This window comes from Narcine bancroftii, chromosome 11 (assembly GCF_036971445.1).
Source record: "Narcine bancroftii isolate sNarBan1 chromosome 11, sNarBan1.hap1, whole genome shotgun sequence".
Taxonomy (NCBI): Eukaryota; Metazoa; Chordata; class Chondrichthyes; order Torpediniformes; family Narcinidae; genus Narcine; species Narcine bancroftii.
The window spans coordinates 18,389,880-18,414,559 of record NC_091479.1 but is presented as its reverse complement, the minus strand read 5'-3'; the positions used below and the strand labels follow the sequence as shown (position 1 = coordinate 18,414,559).

Sequence of the window (24,680 nt, the reverse complement as noted above, 5' to 3'; positions counted from 1 at the left end):
GTGGATGATGCACAATGGATTTAATCTTGTGCAACATCTCAAATGCTCTAGCTTCAATTCCATAATGAGGATGGGGTGGTGGTTGAGGGCATGATGGTATGCAAGCATTGATTTTTGAGGGAGTGTAATGTCTATCGGTGCAGACTTGTGTCAAGTTAAACTATCTTTGCTGCAACCCTAACACAATCTTGCCACTGAATTGCATCTTGGAAGTTTCATGCTGGATTAGAACTAATCTACAGGATAAATGGGGAATTCAATGTACATCTCCCCTCTGGAAGAAGGGTCACCCCAATATGTCTTGCATCAACTGTATGCAGGGATACACACTTGGAGCTAAGGCAGTCATGTCTTCAGCTTGTTCAGTGAAATACATGAGAATGAAAATTGGGAGATGGGGGATGAAAAATTACCAAATCACTACAGTGATGTAATTGGACTTGTTACTGATTTTTGATGCTTTTTGGAACCATGAATGACAAATCAATCTACACAGCTGCAGCAGTTTTACCTGACTTTATTTTGGTGCTCCAACTTTAAATAGGTGTGTTCATTTTGGACATCAGCTATCCACAGATTTGTTAGGCATGCACTCATTAAGCATTTGCATAAAAGCAAGTTCAAGTAGATGCTCTGCAGCACCTAAATTTAACTTGTTTAACATTGGGTCTTGCATGAGAATCTTTTAGTCAACTCCTCTTTCCATTATTGTCCGCTGCAATTTCTTGTACTTTGAAGGGCTCATGCCTGAAACATTGGTCACCTTTGAGAATGCTGCATAGGCTGGTGAGTTTCTCCAATACCTTTGTGCATTACAATCACAGCACTTGCAGACTTTCCTGTTTTAATTCCCGAGAAATTGTCATGGTTGGCTTTTCGAGGAGCTTTGACATGCCAATAGGATTTGAGTTTGATTAGCATCTTAACCCACATGTTAGCCAATGACCGTTCCTGTTAAGTGGCAAAATGGAAATTTCTGTTTAGTACTAAATCTTGATTTTTTTTTTTGTAATGTCAAACTGCCTCAGTAGGATTAAAATTTAATTTTGTCCTTTGATATTGAAGATTAGTTTTGCCTTGGGCTTCATTATCTCTATCAATGTTCATGCACATTTCTCAAGGTGCTACTCTAGCAGCTAAACATTTGGTCTTGCTTTTTAACCATGTCATGTACTGTTTTTGCCAAAATACCATGGTTGAAGTTAAAACGCAATGCTGGAGAAAACTCAGCATGTCAAATGGTGTTTTTTGCAAAGATAAAGATACATGATCAACATGGGAACATAGGAAGAAGGAACAGGAGTAGGCCAAAAATGGCCCATCGAGCCTGCTCCGCCATTCAATACGATCATGGCTGATCTAATTTATGACTTAACTCCACCTACCTGCCTTCTCCCCATATCCCCTAATTCCTCTATCATGTAAAAATTTATCTAACCGAATTTTAAATATGTTTAATGAATCAGTCTCAACCACTTCCCTGGTGAGAGAATTCCAAACATTCACTACTCTCTGGGAAAAACTATTTTTCCTCATCTCTGTCCTAAATCTACTCCCCCGAATCTTGAGACTGTGTCCTCTTGTTTTAGTTTCCCCGGCCAACTCAAAAAAACCTTCCTACATCTATCCTATCCATACCCTTCATAATCCTATATGTTTCTATAAGATCTCCTCTCATTCTTCTAAACTCGAGTGAATACAATCCTAGACGATTTAATCTTTCATCATGAGTCAACCCCTTCATCCCAGGGATCAACCTAGTAAACCTCCTCTGGACCGTCTCCAAAGCCAGTATATCCTTCTTCAAATATGGAGACCAGAACTGGACACAGTACTCCAGGTGTGTTCTCACCAGTACCTTGTACAGTTGCAACATTACCTCCCTACTCCTGAATTCAATTCCTCTAGCGATGAAGGCCAACATTCCATTTGCCTTCTTAATAACCTGTTGCACCTGCAACTTTTTGCGATTCCTGCACAAGCCCTCCCAAGTCCCTCTGCACAACAGCATGCTGTAGTTTTTCACCCTTTAAATAATATTCAGCTCTTTTATTTTTCTTGCCAAAGTGGATAACCTCACACTTACTAACATTGTACTCCATCTGCCAGACCTTTGCCCACTCATCCAGCTTAACTCTATCCCTCTGCAGACTCTCCACATCCTCATTACAATTTGGTGTCATCCGCAAACTTGGCTACACCACATTTTGTTCTCTCCTCCAAGTCATCAATGTAAATGATGAACAGTTGTGGGCCTAACACCGACCCCTGCGGCACCCCACTTACCACTCTCTGCCAACCTTAAAACTCCCATTTATCCCAACTATCTGCCTCCTGTCAGACAACCAATTTTCAATCCAGGCCAATAGACTTCCCTGGACTCCACTTTCCTGTAACTTACTGATGAGTCTCTTGTGCGGTACCTTATCAAATGCTTTCAAGAAATCCAAAAATACAACATCAACCTGTTTCCCTCTATCCAACGCACCCATTATATCCTCAAAGAATCCTAACAAGTTTGCCAAACAAGATCTTCCCTTTCTAAAACCATGCTGTGTCTGCCTGATTGAACCCTTGCGTTCCAAAAGTTTCACTATTTCATCTTTAATGACGGCTTCAAGCATTTTTCCAACTACAGAAGTCAAGCTAATTGGCCAATAATTTCCAGTCTTCTCCCTACATCTCTTCTTAAAGTGGCGTGACATTTGCTGTCTTCCAGTCTGCTGGGACCTGCCCAGAATCCAAGGAATTTTGGTCTATGACCACCAATGCATCAACTATAACTTCTGCCATTTCCGTCAGAACCCTTGGATGCATATCATCAGGACCAGGTGATTTGTCAGGCTTTAGTCCCATTAGTTTCTCCATCACTACTTCCTTTGTAACAACTATTTTATCAAGGCCCTCCCCAACATTCACATCCTTAACTCTGCACTTGGGCATGCTGGACGTGTCTTCCACCGTGAAGACTGACACAAAATATATGTTCAATGCCTCGGCCATTTCCTCATTTTTTGCTACCAGTTTTCCTTTCTCATCCTCCAAGGGTCCTCTGTTAACTCTGGCCATCCTCTTCTGTTTTATATATTTATAAAGTTTTTTGCTTTCTGTTTTTTATATTTTGTGCCAATTTACTTTCATAATCCTTTTTCCCATTTCTTATTACCCGCTTTGTAACCCCTTGTTGTCTCTTAAAGTTTTCCCAATCTTCCAGTTTCCCACTGCTCTTTGCAGCTTTGTACACCTGTGCCTTCAATTTTATACTCTCCTTTATTTCTTTTGTTAACTACGGTTGATTTTTCCGTCCCTTGCTGCCCTTTTTCCTGACCGGAATATATTGAGCATTACAAAATATTTCTTTGAAAATCTTCCACTGTTCCTCAACTGTTTCATCAATGAGCCTGTGCTCCCAGTCCACTCTGCCCAATTCCTCCCTCATCCTATGGTAGTCACCCCTGTTGAAGTATAATATATTAGTTTTAGATCTATTTCCCCTTCCATCTGAATGAGAAATTCAATCAAACTATGATCGCTATTTCCCAGATGGTCTCTTGACTATTACATCATTTACTCTACCTATCTCATTGCACAACACGAGATCCAGGAGAGTGTTTTCTCTTGTGGGTTCCTTAACATGCTGCTCAAGAAAGCTATTGTGGATGCATTCTATGAAGTCCTCTTCCAGACTCCCACAACCAACTTGATTTTCCCAATCTATGTGGAAGTTAAAGTTCCCCCATGACGACTGCCGTATCATTATTACATGCCTCACTTATCTCTCTATTTATTTCCTGTGCCACTAAACTATTGTTATTTGGTGGGCGATAGATAACACCCACCAATAATTTTTTCCCTTTATTATTCTTTATCTCTACCCAAATTGACTCAACATTATGCTCTTTAGATCTTGTATCATCCCTCACTACTGCCTGGAGCTCATCTTTGATTAAGAATGCAACTCCACCTCCCTTACCATCCTGTCTATCTGCACCACCTGATACCATTGAAAGTTTAATACCCATTTAGGGTCACCTTGTAGCCATGTTTCCGTGATGGCTACCAAATCATAGGCATGGGTACCAATTTGTGCCTCAAGTTCACTAACCTTATTTCTAATACTGCGGGCATTCAGATAAAGTGCCCTTATGCTCTTTGTCCTTTTAATATCTAGTGACTTCTGTAACCTTTTTTGATTTTTCTGCCCACTATTTTTCTTTGTAATTTTCTTAACACCATCATTGACCTGAAAACTCACTGCACCATCTGATTTTTTTTTTTTTACTTTCTCCTCCCAACATTACTTCTCCTATTTTACTTTTCCTGGCCATTACTTTATCTTCCCTACCCTTTTCCCTATCACTCTGGTTCCCATACCCCTGCCAAATTAGTTTAAACCTTGCCCCACTGCTGTACCAAACATATTTGCCAAAATGTTGACACCTTTTGGATTTGGGTGCAACCTGTCCCTCTTTTAAAGATCCTGCCTTCCCCAAAAAAAATCCCAATGATCCAAGAAGCCAAATCCTTGCCTTGTACACCAGCCCCTCAGCCACACGTTCATTTTCCTTATCCTTGCATTCTTTTTATCACTTGCATTTGGAACAGGTAGTAATCCCGAGATCACCACCCTAGTGTTCCTGTCTTTCAGCTTTCGTCCCAGCTCACTGTAATCCCTTTTCATTACCTCCTCCCTTTTCTTGTCAGTCATTTGTACCCACATGTACCAAGACATCAGGCTGCTCTCCCTCTCCGCTCAGAATATTTTGGACCCGAGTTGCGATATCTTGTACCAGGGAGGCAGCACACCATGCAGGTATACTTATCTGGCTCACAGAACCTACTGTCTGTACCCCTGACAATGGAGTCCCCAATAACTACTGCATTTCTCCTTTTCCTCTTTTGCACCACTCTGCCAGGCTCATTGCCATTGACCTGGCTTGAGCCCTCCATCAAGATATGAAAAAACAAGCAGGTAGGCACCTTTCCCACTGGTTAATCGGCAGCATGACATTTTAAGGGAGGGGGGGGGCCTGCCTCCAGTGGTGAGAATGCAAGAGCAGATTGTGCTTTCACACTGCCAGATTGGAATTAGTGAGTTAACTTGGCTGGGCTCTGACACTTGCCCCCACTAAGTGTGATCTGGTTAAATTTAACTATTTAACTTGCCCTGCCAGGTTGGGACATTTCACACTGCACGATTACTGGGCTTGGACCTGCTAATCCCCACAGAATCAGCAGTGTGAAAGGGGCATTTATTTTTGCTCTATAGTATAAAGTCCACTATTTGACCTTCTGATTTTTTCCTGCATTGTTTTTACAGCTACCTTTGGACCACAAAATGACCAAATTAACTCCTCTTCTGCCTTTATCATGTGCTGGATGCCTTTGGCACAATGTTAGTTTTGCAGCTGGCAATCTGGAGTGCAAATCTATTTTTAGTTTTGATTTCTTGCAGCTACAGACCAAACATTTTATTTGATTGTTATTACAATCTATTTGATTTTAAAGCTGCTGCTACAGTAGCCGTGTATTCAACATCCAATCCATCGTGTTGAACAGTACAAAGCAGTCCTTTGGCCCACATGTATGTACTAAACCTATCAAAATCAAACTAAAAGCTTGAACATAGTAATCATCTCCATCCCCTTCATATTTGTCTATCCAGAAGCTTTTTAAATACTGCTATTGTTTGTTTCTGCTAATGCGGGCAGCCATCGATGCATTGAAAGTGATCTGCATATCTCCCTTGAATGTGCTCTCCTTTCACCTTAAAGTATGACTTTTAATGTGATCTTGTGTGAGAAATTAACCTACCTTGCAATGCCTCATGATCTTGTAAAATTCTATTAGGTTGCCCTTTGGCCTCCTACACTCCAGAGAAAATTTTCCATGTTTGTCCAACCTCTTACCATAACTTGTATCCTCTAATCCTGACTATCATTCTGAATCATTTCCAAAGTTTCTATCCTTCCTGTAATAGGGTGATTATGACTTCTACTGAGTAGCTTTTCAGGTATTGGTTCTTAAATGCAGGAGTGGAATATTATTTTTCATTCTGGTGTCTTGGTATATTGTCACAAATGGGACATTCTAAACAAAATTAATGATATATGCAGGCAATGTAATAAGTATAAATAAGATTAAAAGTTGGAGATATCTGCAGGTAAGTTGGTAAATCTGACATGCAGGAGGTACAAAAGTGTACTTAATTTTGTTTTACTGTGCATAGGATCTTGGAATCATCATTTTAAAATTAGTCTGGCTTGGTAGTCACCTTTTTGACCAAGGGCTTTTCAAGTGCAAGAAACTGATTTTCATCAGTTTTGCAGTAGTTGCACAGCAGGTGCAGCAGGTTATTAAGAAGGCAAATGGAATGTTGGCCTTCATCGCTAGAGGAATTGAATTCAGGAGTAGGTAGGTAATGTTGCAACTGTATAAGGTACTGGTGAGACCGCACCTGGAGTACTGTCCAGTTCTGGTCTCCATATTGGAGGAAGGATATACTGGCTTTGGAGGCGGTCCAGAGGAGGTTTACTAGGTTGATCCCTGGGATGAAGGGGTTGACTTATGATGAAAGATTAAATCGTCTAGGATTGTATTCGCTCGAGTTCAGAAGAATGAGAGGAGATCTTATAGAAACATATAGGATTATGAAGGGTATGGATAGGATAGATGTAGGAAGGTTTTTTGAGCTGGCCAGGGAAACTAAAACGAGAGGACACAGTCTCAAGAATCGGGGGAGTAGATTTAGGACAGAGATGAGGAAAAATAGTTTTTCCCAGAAAGTAGTGAATGTTTGTTATTCTCTCACCAGGGAAGTGGTTGAGGCTGCCTCATTAAACATATTTAAAATTCGGTTTGATAAATTTTTACATGATAGAGGAATTGGGGGATATGGGGAGAAGGCAGGTAGGTGGAGTTAGGTCATAAATTAGATCAGCCATGATCATATTGAATGGCGGAGCAGGCTCGATGGGCCATTTTTGGCCTACTCCTGTTCCTACTTCCTATTTTCCACTTTTGCAATGTGGTGTTAATTTCAGTTTCTAGCTTAGCTGACACCAGCTTGCATCCTGTGGAAACCCTCAGGCCTGCACTGCCCAAATACACCAATGTTAACAATTGATGTTCTAATCTTTGTACATGAAAGGAAACTGGAACACTTGGAGAAAACTCGTATGGACACGGTTGGGGGGGGTAGTTGTGGAAGAAATGTTCAAACTCCTTTATAGACAGCAATGAATTGCAATATCATCGTGCTAACAGCTTTGCTAACTTTTGCCTGAATGATTCAAGAATCACTGGAGTTGGAAAGGTTCAGGGGACTGGAAAATTGCAAATCCATTCTACTGAGAAAGGAGAGACAAAAAAAAATTATTTGGTTTGCTTAACTTCATTGGTTGGCAAAATTCTGGTATCCATTATGGAAATTTCAGGGAATTTGAGCTAAAGATAAAACTGGCTGCAGTTGGCATGCTCTCCTTCAAGAGAGATCTTGCCTGCTAAATTTGTTGGAATATTTTGAAGTAACAAGCAGAACAGACAGGAGTTGGTAGCTGTTTACTTGGATGTTCAGCAGGCCTTCGACATGGTGCTGCGCATGAGGTTGCGAAACACATTAGGAGCTTGTGATATGGGAAAGGTACATGCATGAATAGAAGATTGGCTGACTGGAAAGCAAAGAATAGAAATAAAGGGTGCCTTTTCTGGATGGCTTTGAGGGACTAGTGGTTGGTGTCTTATCCACTACTTTCAACATTGTATGTAAATCATCTAGGTGACTGAGTTAGCATATTGTGACCAAGTTTCCAGATGACATGAAGATGCATGGAGGAGCAGGTACTGTGGGGGAAGCAGGGGGTCTGCAGAGGGATTTGGATTACTAGTTTTGTCACAACTTTGAAGAAATTAATGCATAATCCTTTCAGGTAAACAAGATTGCTGGGGTCTAGTGCAGAACACAAAAGTAGACCTCTAAACCCCCTTTTTGACTACAGCTTTGCTCCTGTCTTTGAATTTATCATCTTTCCAGGAATGAAACTTTCTGTTTGAGGACATGAGATGTCATTGTTCTTCAAAATGCACGGCTTCCCTGCTTCCTGCATATCTCTCCTGACTCCCTTCTCTCACCCACAAAACAAGTAGACAAGGTTTCTTTCATCCTCACCTACTGCACACCACCCTCTGCACCTAACATGATTCTCTGGAATTTGTCATCTTCAACATCAGACCAATCTTCTCTCTGCTTTCTGTAGGGATAGCCCTCTGTGACTCCTTCATCCACTCATCCCTTCCTACCAGTTCTTCCTGTGATTGCAAGTACTACATTTGTGCATGTACCTCCCTTGCCACTTTAGAAGCCCAAACAGTCCTACTAAATGAAGCAATGCTTCACCTGTTCATCTTTTTGGTGGTCATTTTCTGCATCTGACGCTCCCAGTATGACCTCCTATACATTGAGGAGACTGGACACTGATTGGGAGCTGTTTCATTGAGTACCTTTGCTCTGTCTGCTGCAGTACCAAGGACTTCCCAGTGGCCATGGCCTTGAAATGCCAGGTTGAGGCCATTTGTAAAGTGGAGGAACAAAACCTTGTATTCAGTCTTGGCAGTCTACAACCAGATTGTCAATATTGACCTTCACTTTGTTAGTTCCCCCTCCTGATTCTCTTGTCCCTTATCCCTCTTGCTACTTTCATCCTGCTCCCCAGCCCCTCCACCTCTCATCAGCTGTTTTAGTCCTATGACCCTCCCCTATGGTCTCTCAGCTCCTTTCTCTTTCTCTTCTTCTTCCCCCCCACCCCCCCCTGTACTCCTTCCCTTCCTCTCACCCCCACCTTCTGTGGTCTGATTTTTAACACACCTTAAGAGCTAAACTTGAATGTCAACTGCCTTTTGCTTTCCACAGATGCCTGCTGATTCCTGTCCTTTCCAATTGAAAGCTCACAAGCTGCACATTGAAAAGTGCAGGTGCTATGGAAGTGCAGCTGATTTGGAGCCTCTCCAGAGGTCTTGGCTGAAATGTTCAAAGCTTGCACATTGTGTTGTTGCTTCATTGTTCATGCATTTAATAAAATGACAACAGAAAGGCATATTACAACCCCATCAAGCTATTGGCTGATTTTTTTTTGCTTCTGTGCAGCCTCGTCCATATAAAAACTTGAAGTCGTTTGGTACTCGGAAGCCAAACAAAATGTCTAACTGGAGTTTTATCTGACTTGTTAATTTTATGGGATTTTGTTTAAGAAATCTTTGTCTCAATATTTTCCCTTTGGTCATCAAGCACTTGAGTTTGACTACTTCATTTTTGGTTCTGAAGCTTTCAATTGGAAAGCAGAATGAGGTGCACACTTGAATGTTTGTCTGCAGTGGAACCTAATGGCTAGCCATGTACTATTTTCAAAGAAAGTTGAACTGGTCTCGTCATTTACTTTCAATGTTACTAATAGATTTGGATCAAATATGAATAGGCCCAGCTAAAAAGTAAGCCTTTCTTGATGCCTCTTAGAATCTAACTTTTTTGCAAATTCTGCATGTTTATCATTCAGATTATTGCAGTTCACTTCATTACTTACTGGGTAATTTGCACATCCTGCATCACTGGCCCACTGAAGTGGGTCACTTGAAGTTGCTTCATTTTTAAAAAATTTGTTCCTTGTAGCATGCACTGTGCAGAAAGTTTGCTGAAGCAGCTGTGCAGTGAATGGATCTGTTTGCATTGAGTTGATTGAAAGCGCCACTTAAAGCATGAGGGCAGCACAGTTGGCAGAGCAGTTAGTGCAATGCTGTTCCAGTGCCAATGACTGGAATTGAGGTTAGAATCTCCTGTCTGAGAAATTTGTACATTGTCCCCATGTCTGTGTGGGTTTCCTCCTCCTATTCAAAATGTATTGTAGGAAAATTGGGCAGAAGGAACTTGTGTGCCAAAAGGGCCTGTTACTGTGCTGTACAAATTTTTTTAAAAATTAAATTTAAGAACACCACTTGGAAATTCTCCAAGCCTCTCTTTCCTGACTTAAAAATGTATTGCTGTCAACAATCTTGGAGCTCACTAGCATTGGACTGCACCAGTTAAGGCATCTTGCTCCCACCACCCTGAGGGCAATTGGGGTTAGGGCAATAAAATGCAGACTTGATACGTGAAGCCCTTCAATGCAGGGAAAAAGACTTTGTGACCTCAAATGTGTCCCTAGTGCAGATGCTGTACTTATAATGAGACTTTGGTCTGATTCTCCATTTGGTATATAAAAGATTCACCCACATCATGAGTTATTTGGATATAATGTCACTGTGCAGATTACAACTCTTTCCTAGATTCCAGTGGTTAAAGTACTAATCTGGTTAATTAAAATCTCGACATTGTAAATTAATGCAGCTGCAAGTTGTATGCTTTCTCATTTAAAATTGGTTCACGGCTCAAGGTGGAGGTGAGCATTGCAATGTTTGCGGTGAAGACCACACTTGCATCAATTCCAGAGAGCGAATTTGGCTGTAGATTAGTGCTTCATCTGTGGAATTAGTTCAATTAAAATTGATGTAAAATAACTATAGTTCTAGTTAGGGCTAAGTGCAAGTAGTATGCATTTCATTCCTTGTGAAAATTTAATGTAGCTATAAATTCAGTATGTCAAAATAGATGTACTGGAATGAGTTGTACTCATTGTTGGGATTTGATGTCCATGACTAAATGTATTCCAAAGTTCTAACATTATTGTTTAAATGCTTGTGATGTTCAAGTGCTTTGAGTTGCAGAGTGAAGGAATAAGTTGACTGCTTAATTTTTTGTGTACAAGTGCAAGCACGGAGGGTAAATATTGAAGTTGACCCAAGAATACACCAAATTAACTGGAGCCCTGGGAATGGTTGTTGAATGGAGGTCTGGAGATAAAAGTACATAGTCCCTTGCAAATGGTGACATCGATAGGGAAGCATGCAGATGACATACTTGCCTTCATCACTAGTGGTACAGGTATAATCTGCTTTACTAGTGTTCCTTTAGAACTTTTTGAAAGTGGAAATGATGCAAAATGAGGAAGTGATTATCATTGACTTTCGTGACCATTTTTTGTTCCCAGACTCCAAAAAATCTACCAAATAACACAAAACCGAAACGCTGACATTTATTAAAAGCAGGAATGAGGCTGTATGTACACAGTGTAGTTAGGCTGAGTCTTTGGAGTTTGGGGTGGTGGGAAGTACAAGAGACTGGGAAAAGTGAAAATCCTTTCATAGAAGCAAACACAGGTTTCTTAAAAGCAAATTTGTATAAAGTGAGTATTTGTAAAGAAGGGTAAACCTGTATGGAGTACAAGAGTAGGAGTGATGCAGCTCTACAAGATGATGAGGCAACACCTAGAAGGTTGTGTGGTTTTTGCCACAAAAATGTAATTCACCTAGAAAGGTTTCACAAGGATATTCTGCAACTGGAGGGATTGAGTTGCAAGGAGACACTGGATAGTCTGGAGTGAAGGGGCATGAGTAAGTCTTTTCCCAGTTAGGGAAGTCTTAACACTAGAGGGCATAGGTTTAAGATAAATGAGGAAATATTCAAAAGGGACAGGCAAGTTTTTCAGAAGGTTTTGTCCATATTTGAATCCAAATTCAGGTTGAAATCCCCTCCTATTAATATGTTCCCTTGCGTATCTGCTATCTTCAAAAATTATCTTGCATAAACTTTTGATCTTCTTCGTTGGGTGAATCTACATTGAGTAGATTCCAAAACTTCAAATATATCTGACATTTTATCATAACATATCTCCCTGCTGGATCTATTATTTCCTCTTCTATTTTAATTGGCACATTTTTACTAATTAATATAGCTACTCCTCTTGCTTTTGAATTATACGACGCTGCTGTTACGTGTCCTACCCAATCTCTCTTTAATTTCTTGTGCTCCAATTCAGTTAAATGTGTTTCTTGCACAAATGCTATATCAATTTTTTCTTTTTTCAGTAAATTTAGCAGTTTCTTCCTTTTAATTTGGTTATGTATTCCGTTAATATTTAAAGTCATATAGTTCAGCATAGCCATTTTATACTTTATCTTCCCTTTCTGTTTCTCCATCACCTTTCCTTATCCATTTCTGCTTGTTTTGAACACTATAAGACAACATTTCTAAAACATCAAACATTTTCCTTATTCTCCTATTTAAAACTTCTTTAACCCCATTCTCCCCTCCCCCTCCTGAGTTGCCCTTTATCCCTTGTCGGACAACCACATCTCCCCTCTCCATTTGGATTTGCGAATTCACTCGCAAACGTCAGCTGATTTTGCAGTGACTGTAACTCCTCCCCACCCAGCCCCCCAGAAAAGATTTCAATTTTCATATGTAACAAAGGTCACTCTTTTAATTCCCTCCTTATTCCCTCTATTCCATTTCCCTCCCTTATTAAACACACACACACACCACACACACACACACACACACACACACACACACACACACACACACACACACACACACACACACACACACACACACACACACACACACACAATTTCCTTGCTTCCTCTGGATCCGAGATTAGTCTGTTTTGTTGCCCTGGAATAACTATTTTAAGTACCGCTGGGTACCTTAACATAAACTTGTATCCTTTTTTCCATAAGATCATTTTCGCTGTATTGAACTCCTTCCTCTTCTTCAGGAGTTCAAAACTTATGTCTGGATAGAAAAAATTTTTTTGACTTTTATATTCCAGTGGCTTTTTGTCCTCTCTTACTTTCTTCATTGCTTTTTCCAATATATTTTCTCTTGTTGTATATCTTAAGAATTTTACTAAAATGGATCTTGGTTTTTGCTGCGGTTGTGGTTTCGGGGCTAGTGTTCTATGTGCCCTCTCTTTCCATTTCTTCCTGTAATTCTGGTCTTCCCAGGACCCTGGGGATCCATTCTTTTATAAATTCTCTCATATTCTTGCCTTCTTCATCTTCCTTAAGGCCCACTATCTTTATATTATTTCTTCTATTATAGTTTTCTATTATATCTATCTTCTGAGCTAACAGCTCCTGTGCTTCTTTAGCTTTTTTATTAGATTCTTCTAATTTCTCTTTTAAGTCTTCCATTACTACAATTGTTTCTCGTTTTTCCATATTTTCCACTCTTTTTCCTAACTCTGATATGGCCATTTCCATTTTATTCATTTTTTCTTCTGCATTCTTAATTCTTTTTATCTCATTAAATTCTTGTAATTGCCATTCTTTCACTGATTCCATATATTCTTTAAAAAAAGATACATCCATTGTCTTGCCTTTCTCTTCTTCTTCCACTTCTTTCTGTTCTTCCTCTGGATTGACCATCTGTTGTTTCCTTGTTTTCTTTTTACCCTTTTCTTTCTTGTTGTCGTTATTGTCTGTGTTCTGCACCTGCTGCTGTGCTGTAGGTGTCTCTCTCAGCTGTGGAGATCGACTCCGCAGCTGTTCCCCCCCCTCCCGTCAGTGTTTTTTTCATGCGCGGTTGCGCACTTTTACTCGGCTCTGCGAGCCATTTTTGTAGTCCCGAGCCCGGGACTTCCACTGACCTGAGGGAACGGGCTTCTCTCTCTGCGGCGGGCCTCTTCGGACAGGTAAGGGCTTCACCTTCTTCGGACGTCTTTCCTTCTTTTCTTCCCGTTTTTGGTTTTTCTTTCTTCGCTGCCATTTTCTCCACACTTTTACTTTCACTTTGTTTTGGTTTTTAAGTTTGTGCCTTTGCTTTTTCTCTTTTTTAACTTTTCTGGAGAGGGCTGGAGTTCCCCTACCGGCCACTACTCCATCATGTGACTCCTCCAAGTTTTTCAGAAGGTGATGGGCATGTGGAATGAGCTGCCAAATTGAGTATTGTAGAAGGGAGTATAATAACTGTTTCAGACATTTGGACAGGTACCCAAGTAGGAAACATTTGGAGATATTTTGGGCCAGATGCTCAGGAAGGCACAGGTAAGTTTGGGTTGGAAAGGCTTGTTCCATGCTGTATGATGCACTCCTGCATTTCAAAATCGTCAAAGAATTGGAAACTTGAATGAAAGATTTAAAGTTGTTGAAGATGAATGATTCAGTTGAAATGGGATTCACAGTTGCCAGAGGTTTAGACACTTCCAGGTATAGCTGTTCCTGGGTGACTTTCAACACCACAAGTAGTTATCAGGACATTATAGATGTTAAATGAAGGAGAGATGAATGAGCAGCTTGAATGATGAATAAAGCTAGAATTAATCTCCTCCTATTTCCAATTTAGGCCATAGAGCAGCAAGCTGGAATTTCTGTAACAAATTGGGGAATGAGCAAGTTGAAACTTGGTGAATTTTGGTGTTGCATTTAACATTTGTCTTAAATCCAGCATTTAGAAGGTTAAATTTAGTGAGGAAATAAATGATTGAGTTTACTACAAGTCTTTTGAGCCAATTGCTTGGATTATTAAAAGTGCAACTTTTGGGCCACCTAAGATTCTGAATTTATTTTCTGACAGTCTAGTGTGCGTGTAATTTTTGTTAAAGAATGAGCATATTTAAATCTGTGAGCATTGATACTGGTTGAACTTTGCTACAAGTCCTGGTTTATAATGTGCTTGAACATTTTGCTTTTGAACAATGAAAGCAAAAAACCCTTTTTGCACTTTTGAAACTGAGCTGGTAATAAATGATTCATGGAAAATTTTGTTCATGCTGAATTTTAATTGTTTCAGAATGTTGCATGTAATCTTCACTTGTGCATAAAGACGGCAAAGCTTTTGAGGTGCCGGTGGCACGATTACAGGTGAAAATGGGACCAAAATGCCAATTATGGTTAACTCGTGCATTATAGCTGTTAAAATACCATATTTGTGCTTGAATTTTTAACTTTCTACTTGAAAATTTGAGGTATGGAATAACATTTCTGAGGGAGAATTAATATTTTCAACTGGCTTCTCTTGAGACATGAAGATGCTCGTTTTTGAAAATTGCAATATTAAGTTTTTTTGAAACTTAATCCCTATAAATGCAAAGATTATACAAAGGAATGTGTATAAGAGAAGTAATTAGGAGAATTGATTTTAGTTATTTCTGCTACTGATCCAGATACCTGTAAGAACAATGTAATCTGGAATTTGTTGAGCACCAGACTGCAGGCATTCAAGTCTGGAGACCCAGATCAGTACAGTAGAAGCAGGTATGACCTGCAGAAAGCCATCTCTCTGGCGAAGCAGAGATTCTAGGTGAAAATGGAAATGAGAGACAGCTGCAGCAGGGCTTAAATGCAAAACAAAATCCAATAAAGTAGCAGAAGGCAAAGCTTCTCTCACAGAAGAATTCCATGACTTCTACAGCTTGACAACACTAACCACCAAAACCCCACAACCCCTGATGATTCCATCCTGTTCATATCGGAGGAGGGTGTGCATGCTGCCTTAAGGAGAGTGAATCTGAGGAGAGCATCTGGCATGGATTGAGTATTAAAGATCTGTGCTGACCAAGCTATTTGCAGATATCTTCAATATCTCACTCCAGCAGGGCATGATACCCACCTGCTTCAAATGGGCATCAATCCTACTGGTGCCCAAGATGAGTGAAGTAACCTGCCTTAATGATTGACCAGTAGCACTTGTATCCTCAACAGAGGAGTGTTTTGAAAGGCTGCTGATCAGGCCTGTCTGAGCACTGACATCATTCCATTCAAGTTTGCCTATTGTAGAAACGGGTGTATGGTAGATGCCATCTTATTGGGTTAAAGCCCTAGAACACCTGGACAGCAAAGATGCATACCTGATGCTCTTTATTGACTACAGTTCAGCATTTAACACCACCATCCCCATAAAACTGATCAGCAAACTCCAAAACCTGGGAGTTAATGTCCCACTGTGTAATTGGATCCTGGATTTCCTCCCCTTGAGACCACCATCTGTGAAGGTTAGTTTAAAAACTTCTCTACAATCTTTATTGGTACCAGAGCACCACAGGGTTGTCCTTAGCCCCCTGCTTTACTTTACACCTAAGACTGTGGCTTGGTACAACAATAGCACCATCTACAAATTTGCTGACAATACCATGGTAATAGGTTGTATAAAGGAAGGGGATGAGCCAGCATAAAGGATGGAGATTGAAAACTTGGCTGAATGGTGCACCAACAATAACCTTGCACTCAATATCACCAAAACTAAGGAGCTAATTATTGACTTCAGGAAAGGCAAGAGGAGTAAAATCCAGTGATCAGAGATGGTGAGGGTGAGAAAATTTAGATTCTTGGGGTCACTATCTCAGATTATATTTCCTGGACCCAACACACCAATGGTATCCTGAAGAGAGCAAGTCAGTGCTTCTACTTGGAGTTTGTGAAGGTTTGGTATGACACCAGAAACCCTGCCCTGGCAAATTTCTGGAGGTGTGCTGATTGGCATCATGGTCTGGTATGGGGACACCGATACTCCTGACTGTAAAGCCCTGCAAAAGGTAGTGGATGCAGCCCAGGACATCACTGACAAAACACTCCACCCTATTGAGTACATCTACAGGGAATGCTACTGTCTAAGGGCAGCATAATCAAGGATCCACACCACCAGAACATGCTCTGTTCTTGCTGCTGCCATCAGGAAATAAAGGTATAGATGTCACAAGACTCACACCACCAGGTTCAGGAACAGCTGCTACCCCTCCACCACCAGACTCAACAACAAACTCAATCATTTAAGGACTCTTGTGCACTTAATTGAATTTTTTTTGTTTTCTGTATTAGTCAGTTTTCTTATTATAGTTCTTTTGTTTATATGCTGTGCAGTTTATTTTTTTTGCACTACCAATTAGTGGTAATTCTGCATCTTCAGGGGGGAAGAAAACTCAGGTTTGTATGTACTCAAAACAAAGCTGATCTGGTATATTGGTTTAAAATGGCCATTCTCAATGAGCCATACAGTCCCCTGGGAGCTGCAGGACCTGAAGAGGTGATGAAATTTAAAAAAAAAAAAAAAAAATTATGTAGTGGGTAGGAAAAAAGTATAGAAGAAACTAAATGATAGGGGGGGGGCTATAAACTTTGAACAGTTCTAAGGGGAAATAGTTTTTAAAAAAAAAAAGTTGAGAATGGCTGGTTTAAAGTATTTAAACATGTGGAGTGGAACATGTTGCCAGAACTAATTAAGATGCTTCACTATTTTTGACCAACAATGCAATTGGAGGCTACTGGATAAAGCAGTTGAAGCCTTGGGTAAATTATTTTGCACAAGCCCTTGTATGTGAATTCTGGTTCATGGGTACTTGCTTCATTATCAGTGTCTACCAGACATTAATGAAAATTAATGCAAATGTGGTAACCAATATAAAGTGGTCATCCTTGATGAAAACCATAAACTCTGTGCTGATCTAAATAGATGCCTTTTAAAAAGGAACATTTTAAATTGTGCTTGGAGATGTAAGCTCATCATATTAACATATTTGTGCTTGAATTTGAAAAGCACTCTCTGCTTTGTATTGGTACTTACCAAATGATGAATGAACTAGTACAGTATACTTAGCTTGTGAAACGTATTCCTAAGGAACCTTTCGAAAGCTGAAATGGCATAGTGAAGAAATGATTATCACTGGTTTCTATGGGAAAAATAGTTTAAAATAACACTGACATTTATTAAAAGCAGGAATGATATAAATACACAGCCTGTAAAGTACAAATAATATGTACACAGTATTGTTGGGGTGAGTCTTTGGAGGTTGGTGTGGGAGGTACAGGAGACTAGATGTAAGAGAAGGGAAGAGCTGCTTGGGATGTGTGTACATCCTCAAACACTTGATGCTTTAGTAAAAGCAAACTTGCAAAAAGCGGGTATTCCTGTACAGTAGTATCCAAAAAATCCAGATTGCAGAAATCCATTTTTCAAACTTTTTAAATTTAGTGGGCTTTTGCATGCACAAGTGCCACAGAGGCAACCATATGTCGCATGCTTATTTACAAAGCCATAATTGATACTAAAGTAGATAAACTTTACTGTGAAGAGGGAGAACATGTTGAAATTGAGTGACAAACTTCTAAGAAACTAAAATGTGATGTGAGTAATGGATTATTCTAATTTCTAGTTCTCTAGAGCTTGTGGTGAGGAGATTGCCCATTTAAAACTCTTCATTGATGTCCATTGGATCTTGTCTGGCCAATACATTTTGGTGTAGTCATCAGATGATATAAATGTGGAATTGTGGTGTTTGCTATTGAGTCAAATCATGTCTGCCCCCTCAATATAGTTTCCTGTACCATGGGAATACACCTTATAGCCTGTATCTACTGCCTCCCACCCCAACACAACCAAGCCTGTTCTGTCATTCAGTAAGAACATGGCTAATCTGTCTGGACTCTGCTCCACTTACCCATTAAACCTTTAATTCCAATATTCTTGTTAAGTACACTAAATGAGGCTGCCCATTGCAGTGTCCTTGGTCAGAATTTCACAAATTAGTTTTTTAAAAAAAGGCAGTTCCTTGTCTGTATTTTGCTCCCTGAATTTTGAGGAAATGCTCTTTAGTTCGAGTCCTGTTCTAATGGAAAAGTATATCAGAACTGCAGGAAAGAATGGAAATGGATATTAAATTTATGGAGCAAAACCATAGCTTCAGTCTTCAAGATGTCATTTGCACATGGTTGCAGAGTAATCTTGTCGCAAAGGAATTAGTTGTAAGCCAGGAAATGGATTTAAAGAAAGCACAAACAATCAAAATTCAGTTGCCTTGCACTGGTTTGGAGATCTAATTAGAGGCAGGGCTTGCAATGCACATCATTGATGTGTTATTTGTTAGCCTGTTCACAGAATGCCTGCAGTTTTTAGACTGGGAAATTTACTCGGGCTCTAGGAGGTAAAATATCAGAATTCCTGTTCTGACCTTTTTAATACATCATGCGTTCTGGGGAAAATGACAATTTCCTGGAATGCAGTGGCTGTGTATATTTAATAAAATAAAGCTCTAATTTGTCATTTGCTATTTACTAATGTGGAAATCAGGATATCAGCATTAATGAAAGATATTAAGACTTGGTCTATCCCATTACATAAGAGTGGACAGAGGACTAAAATCCACTCTTATTGCTAGATTTCCTATCTTTTGTAGATTGAGGTTTGCGCTCAGCTTTGCCGGATCTCCGTGACCTTGGTGTTCACTTTACTAATTGCTTATTAGTGTATTTTGGCTTCAAGCAAAGTACAAATCAATTTTTGGGTTAATTCTGGCTTTTGTAACAAGTGTTTATGATTATGCATGCTGCCTGTGTTATGCCTATCACAGAGCAGACAGGAAGTGGTATAAATCAGAAATAACTGAGTTGGACAGTGTTTGGGTTAAGTACCTTCAGAGCTAGGAAGGGTAAAAATGGTTATAAGCTGCAGATGGATAGGAGAAAATTGCCTTTGAATGGTGTTAGCTTACCTCAGTAACCCTCTAAACAGTCATCTGGTGTTTTGATCACTAAGATGTATTTGGCTTGAGCCCAAAGCCTTCACCTAATACAGGTTTAATACAAAGAATTGAGTGGGTAAACTTTTGAGTGCTGCAGACGTAGGAATTCTGTACTCAAGGTGTAATCTTTGTCAGATAAGGATTGACTGCTTTTTTTAAAAGGACAGAAGATTGTGACACATTTTCAAATATTAGCTGAGGTACTATGGATAATGCTAAAAAAAATTGCCTTGATAGTGTAGTCATTTTGCACATTTAGGAACTTGGAACAAATTACATAATTGCATACATCACAGTACTTCTCATGAGATGCAAGATGCACCAATCTGCACCTTGGGATGCTCTGCTATTTGACAAGATTATGGCTGATCTGATTAACTTCCATTTCATTTTCTTTTCTATCCATGATCACCTTTTGCTCTCATTGAGAATATTCTAATCAAACTAATTCTATTAATGCTGTATCACCATTAATTGTTCTACAATTAACTTTGAACTGGCACCTTGTCAAATGTCCTCTGGAAATCCCAAATGTTATCCATCAACTTCCTGTTTATTCACATTATTAAACCTTGCATAAATTTGATTAAATATTACTTCCCTTTAACAAGGATCTTTTTGTAGATTAACTTGAATGTTCCAAATGGCTTTTGTGATATGGTAAGATAAGTAGCCGAAAATTTCCTGTTTGATATCCTTGAGCAAAAGGTTCACTTGCTGTATGCCAATCTAATAGAAGATTCCCTGAATTTTTGAAAATTAAAGCCAGCTTCTCTGCTAGTTCTTGCCACAAATACCTGGAAATAAATTCACCAGGACCCCAAGGCTTGTAGCTCCAATACTTGGTACTTTCAGTGATTGTAATTTTCCAAAGGGTCTCTTTCCAATTTTAGATTTTTACAGCCTTCACAGCACCAGCAATTGGGACTGTTGTTCAAATCCCATGCTGTCTGAGGAGTTTTCCCCATTCTTCCTGTGTCTGCATGGGTTTTCCCCAGAGCTCTGGGTTTCCTATCCCTATTCAAAATGTACGAGGGGTGTCGGTAAATTGAGCAGCACAGACTTGTGGGCCAAAATGGTCTGTAACTGTTTAAATATTAAAAAAGGACTAATACAAAATATCTGTCCAATCAATTTACCAGCTGATTTGGTTCTTCCTACAAGATGAATGCTCAGTTATTTTGCACTGACTTAACCTCTTACTCTTTCATATTTTGGGCAATCTTTTGACTTGACACCTTTACATAGTTGAGCTTTATCATGTATCAGAATTGACTTCTTGGAATTTTTTCTAGAATATGACTGCTTTTTGAAGTCCACTCTTTTGCTTCTCATTGGACTGACCTTGTTTACCAGTTCACTTGGTTTCAATTTTGCCTTTCCAGCAAACTAAAAATGAATAATGGCCCCATTTTGTCTGAAATACAAAATTCAATCATCTTTGACTTTGAACCAGGCCTTCACAATTAGTTTTCATTGTATAACAAGCATGGTCTGATCCTTTGGCTCCAGTGCAGGCCCAAAACTACCCTCAGAACTTGCCTTGTCAAGTTTACCCTTCAGTCAAAAATATGTATTTAAACCCCACATGCATCCTTCCAATTTCAAATGTATGCATGACCTTTTAAGGTTGGGTTTATTTTCTAGTGGCTACTGTTGGAGCCAATTGAACAGCAAATTGGTTGACCTTGCAATTTGGGAGTGACGGTGTTGCAAGCATTTGGGGGACATGCAAACCCTTGCACTAGTAGTGCTTGTAACTCCAATTTATATATTTAAAATTGAAAGCTTAAGTTACCAGGAGTTGTTGCAGGGTAGATTGATTCTTGGAATGGAGTGGGGCAGGCAATCTTTTGGAAACTGGGCCAAAATGCTGATGGGTTGTTTTCTTCAGGGAATCTCAAAGTAGAGCTAATACCTTTGGGGGATGAGGCAAAGAGACTTCTATTGTACAGCCTTGAGCTTGACCATTCAGTCTTGTCCTGAGGTGCTTTGTGGAATGTTTATTAATAGGCAAGTTGTAATGTATTCCATGACTTCTGTTGATCTAATTTTAGGTAATCTTCCATTTGGGTAGAATAGTCATTTGGAAATGTTAATCAAAATCATACTAATGGCAAAGTGGGGTGAACAGCTGCACACCAGAACTCGTGTTAAAACTGCAACAGTTGTGTAATTTACAAATTTGGTTCTGTGCAAGTACTTCTGGTTTCTTGGCTTAGTGGGTTTGTTTCGAGGGGGACATTAAGCAGGCTTGGCCAATAGTCTAAATTTCTGACACTTAAAAATTGTAATGGGATCTGAGATTTTTCCTCTGCCAGTTTCTAGAACTTGGGTTGTCTTTCAAGGATTGAAGAGGGTGGCATCACCATCTTGCTGCTGGAACAAAATGGGATGGATCTAATGACTTAGAGGTCCAATGGTTCTTGTCCACTATTATGTGCCATGCCAATCTGTAGTCCTGTAGCTCAACATTTCCCTCTGTCAAGCTCAGTTCTACTTTCCTGATCACTCAATTGATCAATTCCCTTTGTTGCTACAAGTTTACCTCCATCTGAATATACTCTTGACAGAGGGAAATGTTGAGCTACAGGACTACAGATTGGCACAAAGGATTCATGGTGGCCAATTGCCACCCTAGTCTGTATCCACTCGAGCAGGAGTATTACAGTGATATTGAACAATGGGTGACCTGCTTAGATTTGGTTGTCAAAATCTGTAGATTCATTTAAACCTGATAGGCCAACATTCCAAAGATGAGTTGCATGATCTTATTATAGGCAACAATATGGTTTCACAAATGAGATGCCCATCTTGATGTTGAACAAGATCTGACTCCCTTAGTCACATTTAACTGGAAGCTGAGCTAGACTGACAATTTGGTTGAATAACTTGCCCCAAATTTATCTGCAATAAAAGAACATGATGTTCCATTGCTTTTCACATCCAGTTGAGATGAAGGTCAGCAATGTTAGGACAGCTTGCTTAGTGCAATGATATTACGCTGACAACACAGGTTCGGATCTCGTGCTGTTTGGATGTTCTTCCTGTGTCAGTTTTCTCTAGGTGTTCTGGTTTCCGTCCCTATTCCAAAGATGTACAGGGTTCAAGTTGATTATAGGTTAATTGGTCACATGGGTATATTTGGGCAGCATGAAGGGCTGTTGCTGCTTTATTTCTAAATTAAAATTCAATGTATTAAACCAAGTAACCACTTGGCATCTCATTAAACAACGTTCACTTGTTGCACCGCTAAGTATTTTACCGTAATCAAGTGCACTGCAATGGGTCTCCAACTTAAGATATCAACTTGCAAATCTGCAGTCTTCAAGAAAGATGACCAATAAGCACACAAATTCTTCAGTCTATTTCACTTGTTTAGTAGGTCAAAATTCTGTAACTCTTAACAGTAAGACTTTCAGGTGGATTGTAGTAGTAAAGTGTAATCACCATGGTCAATTAAGATTCATGTTTATATATTAAAAAAAAAAGTGCATTGGAACATGGAATTGTTTTTGTCTGCTGTAATACTGGTCTTGCCAGTGTGACTGAAGAAAACTGGTGCTAGGTAAATGGTACATTTCTGTTTGATTCATAGTGCAACTGCTATTCCATTTGAAATGTGACTTTGGTGTTGTAAATATTTTTCCCACCTGTTCATGAGCAACCTCTCAAAGCAGAACCATTCAGTAATCTGAAGCCAGAAAATGAAAACCAAATAAACTTGCTCCAGTAAAAATAAAAGCCAGTAAATGCCACTCCTGGAAGCTTCCAGAGAAATGCCTGACTACTGTACAGAATGTGCTGAATATCGATCTTCAAAATTCTATCTTGCTTCCTTAAACAGAAGAGCGCCTCCTCCAGATGGCATCACTACCACACATTAAGTAATTGTGTTCAGCATGTTGGGCACTTTTGAAGTAAATAGACACTATGCCAGCAGAATTGTTCAGCATTTGCTGAATCAGGGCTGTAGCAAGCAGTTGGAGGTTATCCAGGACCAAGCATTGAAGGGGAGGAGAATGTGTGGTGCAGCCGTTAACATTACAGTCTGCTTCTGTTGCAGAACCTGCAAGCTGCTTTCAGTGCAACGATCCTTGCACTTCAGGATAGAATTGAAATTTTGAAATTTGTTCTTGCACTGAAGTAATTTACAGGATTGTAGAGTGCATCAGCTGTTCAGTCATATGCCAAACCACTAATGCAAAATGCATAGCAGCTTTGTATGGTGCATTCACAAGTTGAGAGCTGGACAGATGGGATGAAACTAGGTGTGATCTTAATGCTTGTAATTTCTCTCTGTAGATTTGAATAAAACTGACTCAGGAGCTAGCAGCAGGATGTTGTTTCCCACATCTGCACAGGATTCATCGCGAGGCCTCCCAGACACCATGGACTTGTGTTTGGGCCTTCAATCCCTAAATCTGACTGGGTGGGACCGACCATGGAGTACCCAAGACTCTGATACTGCAGTATCTGCGGGTTGTTCAGGTGAGTGTAACTTGAATCTGTTCTTGACAATGCTGTTCCCTATGTAGCTTATTTTTGTGGTTTTTGGATTGGGTAAATAATTGTGATGTTCAGTCAAATGCTTAAACTTGTATATTGTCAAAGCTGTAAATTTGCCTGTAACCCTGTCATTTTTGCTTTGTCTCTGTCCATGAATATCTTTTAAAAATGAGATTTTGATGCGAAATATACAACTGTATCAGGCCACATAGCAATGAGTCACATTGATAGCAGTAAGAATTGCAAATGTGCTTGGTAATGCAAGCTTTATTTAAACTATTTGTATTCCTTGTAATTTGAGCATTAATCTGATTAACCACTTCAAAAATTAATGCTTGGCTTCAGACAATGTTTTGGTTTAAAGTTGCAATCCTAATGTTTTTCAAAATCAAACCCTGCAATGTTTTGTGGAGTTGATCATTTATAGCTGCATACCAGTAGCAACAACCTTGATGTGCTAGTCTATTTGCTTATGCTGACTGCTGTTCTTTTCTACCATACAATTTTCCTCATCACCTTTCTTCCAACCTGCCCCAAAACAGCTGGAACCCATACAGTAATAGATTGAAGGCTGCAGATGTTTGAGTTGTAGGTGATTACGCCTGTAACAGCAGCACTTAGCTGCCTTTGTATGGTTGGCTGATCTGTAGTCTATTTAACCTATCTTTCACTTGATGTAAAGAAGTAACTTTATTCTAATAAGTGTTCAGTTTGAAACGAGTGAAACTGGTACTTTTTCCTTGCCATGATTCTCTGGGGTTTATCAATATTTTCAAGATGGCAGATCAAATT

The 24,680-nt window shown here is 39.6% G+C and overlaps 1 protein-coding gene across 3 annotated transcripts in view; it reads left to right on the top strand.

Annotated features, from left to right (window-relative positions):
• Positions 1 to 24,680, top strand: part of cpeb1a (cytoplasmic polyadenylation element binding protein 1a) — a 61,255-nt gene that overhangs the window by 9,502 nt on the left and 27,073 nt on the right. For all 3 annotated transcript variants that reach the window (XM_069902771.1, XM_069902772.1, XM_069902773.1), the window contains exon 3: positions 23,685 to 23,870. In XM_069902771.1, coding sequence (XP_069758872.1) covers positions 23,685 to 23,870 — 186 coding nt within the window. The remainder of the gene's footprint in view (positions 1 to 23,684; positions 23,871 to 24,680) is intronic.